This window comes from Peromyscus maniculatus, chromosome 15 (genome assembly GCF_049852395.1).
Source record: "Peromyscus maniculatus bairdii isolate BWxNUB_F1_BW_parent chromosome 15, HU_Pman_BW_mat_3.1, whole genome shotgun sequence".
Lineage (NCBI taxonomy): Eukaryota > Metazoa > Chordata > Mammalia > Rodentia > Cricetidae > Peromyscus > Peromyscus maniculatus.
Genome location: NC_134866.1, coordinates 77,537,761 through 77,548,738, shown reverse-complemented (window position 1 = coordinate 77,548,738; position 10,978 = coordinate 77,537,761). Strand labels below are relative to the sequence as shown.

At 52.5% G+C, this 10,978-nt stretch overlaps 1 protein-coding gene across 2 annotated transcripts; it reads right to left on the bottom strand.

The window, feature by feature from the left end:
* Positions 1 to 2,680: 2,680 nt before the first annotated feature.
* Positions 2,681 to 10,976, bottom strand: LOC121822818 (uncharacterized). Of its 2 annotated transcripts, none has more exons than XM_076552110.1 (2): positions 10,870 to 10,974; positions 2,681 to 4,553 (listed from the first exon to the last, which is right to left on the bottom strand). In XM_076552110.1, exon 2 carries the CDS (start codon positions 4,505 to 4,507, stop codon positions 3,185 to 3,187), a length of 1,323 nt encoding a protein of 440 aa, XP_076408225.1. In that variant the 5' UTR covers positions 4,508 to 4,553; positions 10,870 to 10,974; the 3' UTR covers positions 2,681 to 3,184. The 2 variants fall into 2 exon arrangements, 1 of the variants encoding a protein (XP_076408225.1); XR_013044829.1 differs by lacking the exon at positions 2,681 to 4,553 and adding an exon at positions 10,029 to 10,200 and having other exon boundaries at positions 10,870 to 10,976.
* Between the last annotated feature and the right edge of the window lie 2 nt (positions 10,977 to 10,978).

Genomic DNA, 10,978 nt, shown 5'->3' with positions numbered 1-10,978 from the left:
CAAATCTGGCTTTGATTCCCTCTAAAGTAAATGCCATTCTGGTTACTGCATTTTTTTTAAGCTCCCAAATTTCTTTTTGGCTTCTTGTTTTGTTCCTACATTGTTGTCTTGACTTTCTCCACATCTTCCTTGAAGGTAAAGACCTGTGAGCATTTTCATATAGGGCAGTGGTTCTCAACCTTTCTGATGCTGAGATACCTTAATATAATTCCTCATGTTGTGGTGACCCCAACCACAAAATTATTTTCGTTGCTACTTCATAACTGTAACTTTGCTACTGTTATGAATCTTAATGTAAATATCTGTGTTTTCCGATGGTCTTAGGTGTCCCTGTGAAAGGGTCATTCAACTCTGTGAGGGGGTTGTGACCCACAGGTTGAGAACCATGGATTTAGGAGCTTTGACTTCAGGCTTGTTTCAGGGACTATTTCTTTTGATTTGTTTAATTTTCCTTTGAATTGTCCATACTCTCTTGTTTTTTGTATGCCCTGCGATTTTTGCTGTTGGCAATAGGATAGTTGAACCTAATACTGTGGTAACTGTGGAAGTAGCTTCTACTTCCCCTAGGATTCGCTGAGTTTGGCTTACCTATTTTTCCCCATTGGGAGCAAGTCCAAGTTCTCATGCATGCTAGCCAAGCACACTTGCACTGAGCTACATCTCCGGTGACTACGTTTTGATTGTTACAGTCTGTCTCCGTGCTGAGGACCTGAAGGGGCTGTAGACTTATGGACTTCTTGGGTCTTCTAGTGGACATGTGTGATCACTTTCTAACTTTCCCTGGGTAGGTATCCTTTCTCATGTCTTAGTCTTTAATGTCTAAGGGAAGGGAGAAGAATGGGAGAGCAGAGAAAGAACACTGTCTCTTTAAACTGGGGTTGGGAAATCAACAGTGGTCACATTGCACCCCCTTACTCAGAAGCAGTGGGGGCATGGGCTGTCATTTTTTGGAGTCCAGTGGCCTTTTATTCACCATGTTTCCTCTAAACTGTGGGTGAATACTTACTGCATTAGGGTACGCCATTGCGACCTGGCATGTGGCTGGGAAGCAGGCAGCTGATTCTCTGCTAAGGCCTGAACCTGAGAGAGTAGCTGTAATGTACAGGCTGAGTCCTGCCCTGCTGGAAGTTAGTAGCCTGCACAACCCTGAGCTCTAAGCTGTCTATTCAGACAGATGGTGCTGGTGTGGCTGCTGTCCAAGGGGAGGGGAGGATTTTTGGTGTTTTTTATACCGCCACCTTCCTGGACCCATCCCTTTTCCTTAAAAGGGTGTGTGTGTGTGTGTGTGTGTGTGTGTGTGTGTGTGTGGTGTGCAGGTGCCGTCAGGGGAGCAGCAAAGGGCATTGGATCTCCTGGAGATGGCTGTGAGCCACCTGATATGGATGCTGGGAACTGAACTTGGGTCCTCTGGAAGAACAGCTAGTGTTCTTAACCACTATGGCATCTTTCCAGCATCATCACCTCCCTTTTTGGAGTGAGCAAGCCACAGCTCAAGGGTCAACTCTGGCCTGCCATCTGTTTTTATGGCCATGGAACCCAGGACAGCTGTGCGCTTAGGGAAAGGAAAACTCTATAATGTGAAGATTACCCAGAATCCCGTCTTCAGGGCCCGAGACTACAGCTGTGGGCCCACGGCCTTGCTTGTTTGCTGATACGCTGGCTGCGTCTAGGGCTGCTTTGGCAGCAGAGTGGAATAGCTGTCATGGAGGCCAAATGGTCAGATGCCTACAGAGCCTGGAGCATTCACTATCGGCCCCTTATACAAAAGGGTCTCTGAGCCGGGCGGTGGTGGCGCACGCCTTTAATTCCAGCACTTGGGAGGCAGAGCCAGGCGGAATTCTGTGAGTTCCAGGCCAGCCTGGGCTACCAAGTGAGTCCCAGGAAAAGCGCAAAGCTACACAGAGAAACCCTGTCTCAAAAAACCAAACCAATAATAATAATAATAAACAAAAGGCTCTCTGACCTGTTCTAAGTCTTGTGGATAGACAGAGGCAGTTCCCGCTAAGGCTACTCGAGAGAAACAGAGAAAGCTCCTGAGGAAGAAAGAACTCACGGCAGGAGATGGAAGACGAGACTATTGGCATGTGCTGACACCTGTCCACTCACCATACTGGGAAACCCTGCACTGCCAGAGCAGGAGGTTAAGGCCTTGAAGCCGGCACCAACTGGGGCCGGCTGCCATTATGCCTGAGGAGCCAAGCAGGTGATAGCAAACGGAGGAGCAACCTGGGACCAGGCCAGGGGTGCGGCAGATATGGCATGCTTGGTTAAGGTTCACCTGCTTGTCTGGCTTGAAGAGCCTTGCCGCCTAGTGAGGGAGGTCACCTGGGCACAGAAAAGAGCTTGGTGGGCGTTGTACCTTCTGTGGAAAGTGAGTCCAGCCGCACCGTGGGGTTGTGTGACCAGACACCTCGGAGGCCCCACTTCAGCTGACTCAGAGAGATAACAGCTGATTTTTGAGTTTCTTTTTATTTTAGATTTATTTATTTATTATGTATACAATGTCCTGTCTTCATGCATGCCTGCTCGCCAGAAGAGGGCATCAGATCTCATTATAGATGGTTGTGAGCCTCCATGTGGTTGCTGGGAAATGAACTCAGGACCTCTGGAAGAGCAGCCAGTGCTTTTAACCTCCCAGCCATTTCTCCAGCCCGAGTTGCAGTTTTTTTTTCCCCAGCAGAACTCAGCTACTGAGGCAGAGACTCGGGGTGTTAGGGTTTGGATCTTAAATGCTCTCCAAAGACCATGCATTAAAGCTTGGTGGCCAGCCTGTGGCACTGTTAGGAAGTGGTACAACTGTTAGGTGTGGCCTAGAGGACGGGAGTGAGGTCCTGGGCTGTGCCCTTCCAAGCAATGCTAAGACAGTGGCCCCTTCTCCAGCTTCTCTTTGCTGTGCTTCCCGGCTGCTACCAGGTGAGCAACTGTGGTCCACACTGAACTTTCCACAGTGATGCTCAGCTTTGCCTCAGGCTCGAGCCAAAGAGATAGGGGCCAAGTGATCAGGGCCAAGATGAACTGTTGAGCCCAAACCAACTTCAGCTCTTCTGTCTCAGGTATTCTGTCACAGCGTCAGAAAGCTAGCCACCACAGCAGGCAGTGACTGTGCTGACTCATGGGAGCCACAAGACGTGGACCAAAAGTTAGGGTATGGGACTGTCCTGGACTGGGAGGCACAGAGCCGGCACTACCCCCGGGGAAAGAGTTTGAACTGGTGAGCCACAGGACTAGATGAATGGAAGAAGGGAGAAGCAAGGGACTCGAGCATGTGAATGAAGGGCGGCAGAGGCGGCGGGAATGGCTGGACGTGTGAGGTCCGAGGCTGATGCTGCAGCAGGAATGGCTGGATGTTCGAGGTCCAAGACTGATGCTGCAGCAGGAATGGCTGGATGTGTGAGGTCCAAGACTGATGCTGCAGCAGGAATGGCTGGATGTTCGAGGTCCAAGACTGATGCTGCAGCAGGAATGGCTGGATGTTCGAGGTCCAAGACTGATGCTGCAGCAGGAATGGCTGGATGTGTGAGGTCCAAGACTGATGCTGCAGCAGGAATGGCTGGATGTTCGAGGTCCAAGACTGATGCTGCAGCAGGAATGGCTGGATGTTCGAGGTCCAAGACTGATGCTGCAGCAGGAATGGCTGGACGTGTGAGGTCCAAGACTGATGCTGCAGCAGGAATGGCTGGACGTGTGAGGTCCGAGGCTGATGCTGCAGCAGGAATGGCTGGATGTTCGAGGTCCAAGACTGATGCTGCAGCAGGAATGGCTGGACGTGTGAGGTCCGAGGCTGATGCTGCAGCAGGAATGGCTGGACGTGTGAGGTCCGAGGCTGATGCTGCAGCAGGAATGGCTGGACGTGTGAGGTCCGAGGCTGATGCTGCAGCAGGAATGGCTGGACGTGTGAGGTCCGAGGCTGATGCTGCAGCAGGAATGGCTGGACGTGTGAGGTCCGAGGCTGATGCTGCAGCAGGAATGGCTGGATGTTCGAGGTCCCGAGGCTGATGCTGCAGCAGGAATGGCTGGATGTTCGAGGTCCCGAGGCTGATGCTGCAGCAGGAATGGCTGGATGTTCGAGGTCCCGAGGCTGATGCTGCAGCAGGAATGGCTGGATGTTCGAGGTCCCGAGGCTGATGCTGCAGCTTCTGTTTAGCCGGAGAAGCTGTTCTGGTACCACCCGTCTTGGCTGAGCAGATGGATGGTAGCAGCCAAGGGACATGGAGGGGGAAGGACTCAGGCGACAAGGCTTGGGTTCCGGGTGGGCCACCATGTACAGGCTAAAGATGAGCAGGATGAAGGTGGGATTTGGAGTGACAGGGACCAGCCAGATGCTAAACACCAAGGACAGGCACTCCAGAACACCAAGGGTGATGGTGGCAGAAAGGGTCAGGAGGTCACCCCATGGGGTGGGATGGGGGGCTCTGAAGGAGATAATAAATAGCCACAGCTCCAACCAAGGGTCTTGAACGTTCCGTAAATACACAGGGTCGCAGGCGTCCAAGGTGCCCAGGCTCATTTAGATTAGCAGGTCAAAGGAGGCCTCACTGGGAAGGAGCACCCAGCTGGAATTGTAAAGGATGAATAGGAGCTTGTTAGTTTGTCCTCGACTGACTCAAAACTAATAGTCAGAGCTGCTTCCAGCCGGAGGCAGAGGGTCCCAGACAGAGCGCCGAGCCTGCTCCGGAGCCATGAAATCTGTGAGGTGCATAATGCCTCTGCGCACCTGTGGACCAGGACAGCCATGGCTGGACCCACCTCCCACGGTGCTGAGCACACACAAGGCATGCTAGGCCTCTGTGAGCACCCGCTCCAGCTGGCCATGGGTAGGGCCGGCTATCGCGATGATTCAGGTAGTTGTTTCTCCTGGATTGCACCCAGCACGCAGGGTGGCGGGTCTTTCTCCCTGTGTGAGTGATCTTCTTCCTTCCCTCATCAAGCTTCTAAGTGAGGTTAAAAAAAAGAAAACCCAGCTCCTACAAGAGGTTTTCTTTTCCTTCTTTCTGAAACAATACAGTCTCCAGCCCTAGCTCTACCTGTAGTCTGTGGCTTCCACAAAAAGCCTTTTGTTGATATGTGGGGCACTTGCGGCCTGGCTTGCTGCCAGGCTGCCTTTTTATTTATCAAACCCTCCCAGCTCTCAGGTGTTAGACTCTTATTACTGGAAAGAAAAAAAAATTTTTTTTTTAGGCCAGAAGTTACTGTGGGAGAAGCCGAGGGCTCCTTGTGTGTCACTGAGATGACTAGCCACACCTGGGAAGAGCCTTCACACACCAACACACCAGACCCCAGGATCTGTGTAGTGCAGCACCTTGGGACAGCTGCGGTGTGTGTGTGTGTGTGTGTGTGTGTGTGTGTGTGTGTGTGTGTGCGCGCGCGCGCGCGTCCTACCTGTGCCTCTGAGTCAGGCCATGTTGAGAGTTATCCCTAGGTACCTTTCACAAACTTCTGATCCTAAAATATTGTAAATACCTATATAAGAAACATCCAAAGGATTCTACCTGCCCAGTGCAATGCCCACAGTCTCTAAAGGAGGCCGGAACCAGGGTAAGACCTTTCTTCCCTTCCTTCGTCCCGCTTCCCTTCCTTCCCTCCACCATGTTTCCCTGGTTCGCTTCACTAGGTTATCATTTTCAGAGCATGGTAAACTGATTCGACTCCATCTCGGAGTCAACGGTGGCCACCAGGAAGTGGAGGGGCTGGACAGAGAATTTGGAGATGGGGCTACAACCAACAGGGAAGGACCTGGGAGAAAGTGGGGCAGGTAGAACCCGAGCCCTCCCCCATGGGCTGGCTATAAGATCACATGACCCTCTGGGGAAACTAGGCACCTTTCGTAAATTCTAGAAATGTAGGTAACACAAAGGCAGAAACAGAGAGTAACTGTGCAGACATGCTGGTCTCTGCAACCATCCAAAGCACACCTCTCGAGCCCAGGAGGAACTGGGAGGGATGCTGTAGGAAGTAGCTCAAGCCACAGCAACCAGACCCTTAGAACCACCAAGATAGATCTCATTTTCATCTCTGTGGGCATCCTCAACTCTCCTGAGTAACCACAGGGGTTAAAAAGAAATTCATTTGTTGACATCCTCCACCTGCCTCATACTTAGCCTTTCTGGTAGGTCTCGTTGCTTCTGTAACATGGATGAGGACGGAGAGGTACAGGGAACATGCTACTTGCCCAAGCCCATGCAATTAGTAAGGTAACAAAGGCAACAGTAAAATCCAGCCAGTCTGATCCCCTTTTATATGCTGGGAAGAAACCATTCGTTCCTTGGGGTCCAGTAGGCAGGGGAGAATTGAACGAGCAATACCACATGCCAGGAAACCACTGTTTTTCCTTCAGACTTTTTCAACAAATTGGTTTCTTCTAACCTTTAGAGCAGAAGCTGTGGTTGCTATGTGTGTGCTGGAAGTGGCGGGGGGTGGGGGGGGTGGGGGGGGGTGGGGGGAGTCTCTCCCCTGAATAAGTGCAGAAAGGTTGACCGCAGTAAGGCCCCGAGTGCTCCAGGTGAACTCTCTCTTCCTGAAACAAACACATGCATTCCACACACCTGGTGAAGTGACCAGGCACTCAGAGCTGGTATCAGCCATGCGAAATCAGACATCCAGGCTGTCAAGTGACTACAGAAGGTTGCCTTTGTGTAAGGATCAGATGGGGGACTCAGCCTGAACCCTAAATTCTCACATGCCCATCAGTCAACCCCTACCCATGTTTCGGGCTCCTGGGTTGAAGGAGAAAAAAATCCCCCAGGAATACTGGCAGCATCCACTGTGAAGCTGGGTGGCTGGGTCAGTTGAGGCAGTTTCAGAGGAGTATCTGGGAGTCTTGAAAACAGTATTGAAGCATGGTTCCTGCTACCTATTTTGGATGGCTCACAACCACCTGTAACTGGTGGATCCAAGACCTCCCAGGCCACTATGGGCACATGTACACATAACCTTACACACACACATCTTAAAAACTAAAAAAAAAACAAAAAACAAAAAAACCAACTGTAAATATGGCTCAGTTTAGAGTACTTGCCTAGTATAAGTAAGGCCCTGAAATTATTATCCAGCATTACAAAATAAATAATTAAAGATTCAGTAAATGAAACAGCAGCCCTAACTTCTTGGAAGGCTAAGGTAGGAGGATTACTTGAGCCTATAACCTATAATCTCCAGATCTCCCCATGAGAGGCCATCTCAAAAAATAAAATCAGATCCTACACTAAGCTCAAGAGCCAGTCTGGGCGTCTCCTCTACTGAGACTTCTCACAGTGATCTTCACGGCCCCATACAAGCTGGCGGCCTTTGCCTCCTGGTGTCCCTGAGCCCCCAATGTGCTCAGTTTGTGGCCCATGTGTCCTCTCTCTTCTAGGGTCTTCATCCCTGTGTTCACCCACTTCAGCCACCCTGGCCTTCTGCTCTTCTCCAAACACGCCCATGCTCATCTCAGAGCTTTTGCGCTTTTTTTTTTTTTTTAAATTAAGTTTTAAAAATGTTTATGGGTATGGGTATTTTGTCTGTGCACCAGGTGCGTGTCTGATGCTGGCAGAGGCCAGAAGAGGGCATCGGCACCCCTGAAAAAAGTTAGACAGCTGTGAGCTGCCATATAGGCCCTAGGAATGGAACCTGGGGCTTCCACAAGAGCAGCAAGCGCTCTTAATGGCTGAACCGTCTCTCTGCCCGCCGCCCCCTCCCCCCGTTGTTTTTTAATGTTTATTTTTATTTTATTTATGTGTATGTGTCTATGTGTGTATCTACCATGTGTGTGCTGGTGCCTGAAGAGGCCAGAAGAAGGTGTCCAATCCCCTGGAACTGGAGTTCCACGTAGTCCTGAACCACCCAATGTGAGTGCTGGGAACTGAACTCCACTTTGGGTCCTTGGGAAGAGTAGCCAGCGCAAAGTTCTTTCTCCAGCCCCTGTCTGCTGTTATCTCTGCCTAAAGTATTCTTTTCCTCCTCTCCCAGATATTACAGAACCTGCCCCCGACAGGCCCTTTGACATGCAACCGAATTCTCCTTCCCTTGATTTAGTGACTCAATCCAGAGGACTGGGATGAAGTGGAGGTAGTGATATTGTCGAACTCTTAGAGGCTACTACATGGAAGGCCCTGCATCGTCCCCTCCTCAGGCTCTTTCCGGCATGGCTCCCGCAGGGAAACCCCCGACTGCCCCACGGTGAGGACATTCTTGCGGTTCTGCCAAAGGGATGGCACTTGGCCCCGGGGACGTGAGCCACCCTGAAGCTGCTGCTCCAGCCCCGGCCACACCTACACATACCTGCCATTCTGGCCCACCATGTGACTGCAGCCCTGGGAGAGACCCTCAAACCAGAACCACCCGGCGAAGCCACTCCCAGAAACTGACCTCCTTCGTGACCCTCAGAAACTGTGGGAGACAGTAACTCTATTGTTTCCAGCTTCTGAGTTTGGGGGCCGTTTGTTATACAATCATAGACAGTGCACGGCTTCCTCATTCCCAACAAGTTTGTGCTACGGCATCACCTGTGCAGACACCTCCACCATTCACTCGCTCCCTTAAGAACGGCTCTCCTCCAGGCGTGGGGCTCCTTGGCTTTCTAAACCTTTGTCTCCCCATTGAATTCTCAGTAAATAGTTGCTGGGTGAGTAAATGCACACTCACCTCTGCTTTAGTCCTTCTGTACTCAGGGACTGGGTGGATCTGAAGGACATCCAGGTTTTGTTTTGAATTGCTTTGTTATCTGAAGTCTCATTAGGGAGACCAAGTTAACCTGGAACTTGTTATGGAGCCCAGGCCGTCCTTGAACTCATGACCCTCAGCCGCCCAAGGGCTAGTAGGATTATAGCTCTGCGCTACCCGTGCCTTGCTTCATTCAGTTTTAAAATCTCGTGTTGATGCCGTTTTTTCTAAGGGTTCCGTCTGGGTGCACCTTTTCCCACCGCCTGCAGGTTGGGGGGAAGGACCAGCTTCTGGATCATGCGGCCTCTCTCCCAAGACCAGGCCTGATCTAAAGACAAGCACCGCGGAGCCATACTTGACCGAGGGCCATCAGTTTCCAAGGCTTTGATTTAGTCAAGCCGGCTCCAAAAGACACAAACAGCGACTGTCCCCAGGGGGAGCTAATCTGATTGTCCTTGGTGCCAGGACATTCAAGTCTGTCATGGGTGGCGAGCCCGAAGTCATGTGGCACCAGAGGGGCAGCTGTATCAACAGGGCCCCTTGCAGGCTCGCACAGGACTCAGCCAGAGGCTGACTTTCAAACAGGCCAGCAGGGGAGAATGAGTGGGCAGTGGGCATGGACCCGTTTTGTGCAGTGAAGAGCAGGCCTGGGGTGAAGGGGGCTACTCCTGCGTGAGGTCCCCGAGTTCTTAGAAAGTTCAGGGCTCACCACTATTGTGCAATAACCACTGGTAGTTCTCTGCCCATTAACCGGACATACCTTGGTGCCCTTCCAGAGGATGACTGGTGTATCTCGACACTTTGACCAAGAGAGCCCCACCCAAGGCATTGGATGACTGCAATGTCCTTGGGATAGTTCTTTTATTGATCTGTACAGGTCCCTCCCTGGTATCACAAGACCATGTAATAAAAGCATTCTCCAAGTTCACGGCGTGTGGGTTCTCTGGGTGACAGGCGAGCTCAGGGAAGAACGATGAGGTTTCAGCACATCTGGCTGCTTGCCCCCGAGCAAGCAGATGCAGTGGCCAGTTCACCTCTGGGCTTCAGTTCCTTCACTGAATCAACAGGATTGCTAGATCCCCACCCACTTATGACCCCAACCTTCTCCAGGGAGCTGGAGACACACAGCAGGGAGCCATGGGCTGCAGGTATAAGGCAGGAACTCCGCAGAGGAATCTGGGTGCTGAATGCTGGTATTAACCATTATGTAAGGCAGAGACTCGGTGCTCAGAGCACCCCCGCTGTGACAAGTGGCCCCCCTCCCGTGGCTGTGAACCTCCTCGGTGAACCCCCATTTCACCCTTCCCATTCCACCAGCCCCAAAGCCCAGGTAACTGTCCGCCCCTCCCTCTTAGCTCCCCGCCTCTCCCCTCCTCCCCCCACTTCCTTTCTTCACCTCTTCTTAGCTAACTCAACTATAGAGTTAGAATGGGTGGGCTTTCAAGGAGACAGGAAGTTAGGGAGGAAAGGCTTGAGTGGGAAAGTCCCCAGAGCTCTGGGCGCCTCCGTGTTCGGGTCCAGAGCACGCTTGACTCACTTCTCACAGCGCGGTCTGACTGACCTCTGGTGTGGAAATTAGCACAGTTGGATACTTGTCAAGTGTCACGGGGCAGGTTACAAATAGCACGGGGATTAGCAAAGCCCCATCAGAAACTCGCGTTCAAGGTCAGGGAAAGTTAACAGCTTAATCCCTGGAGCACCAGGAAGGGTGTTTTATGGCAAACGAAGGCTGTGAGCACACATATATGACCAGGACGGGACAGAGGTGGCACACTACAGGGTTTGATGGGGGATCCACTTCAGTCTAGGAGCGAGGCCCTCGGGTTGAAAGCTAGAGTACGAGGTCCCCTGTGTGCTAGCGGGCCCAGGTGTTCCCATATCCTGTTGTAGAAAGGTCCCTGCGGGACCCTAGCTCCAGTGACCTCCCCAGGTCGAGATCTCAGAGCAGTAGGACCGGCCACCTGAATTCTGACCAGCAGTGGCGGCGGACGACGGGGACCCGGCTCAGTCGCGGACTGGGATCCTCGTCTTTCCCTGTTGCTCTGCCGGGGCTCAGCTCCCCGGCAGCCCCGGGAGCTCTGTACCTAGGCTGCAAAGGGACCAGCTGCCCGCCGCGCAGTCCGGGCTGCCAGGGGGACAATCTCAACTCGCTGGTACCCCCAGCTTGGTGGAGCGGGCCAATCTGCCTCCCCACCCCCACCCCCGTCCCTCGGGTGCACCGCCAAGTCTTACCGTCCCAGGACCGCGAAGCCGCCCTTAGTTCTGCGCTCGGGCGCGGCGCGCCCAGGCCCCAGGAGGGCAGCACCCGGTGGCGGCCAGCTCCCACCGGTCAGCCCTGCCC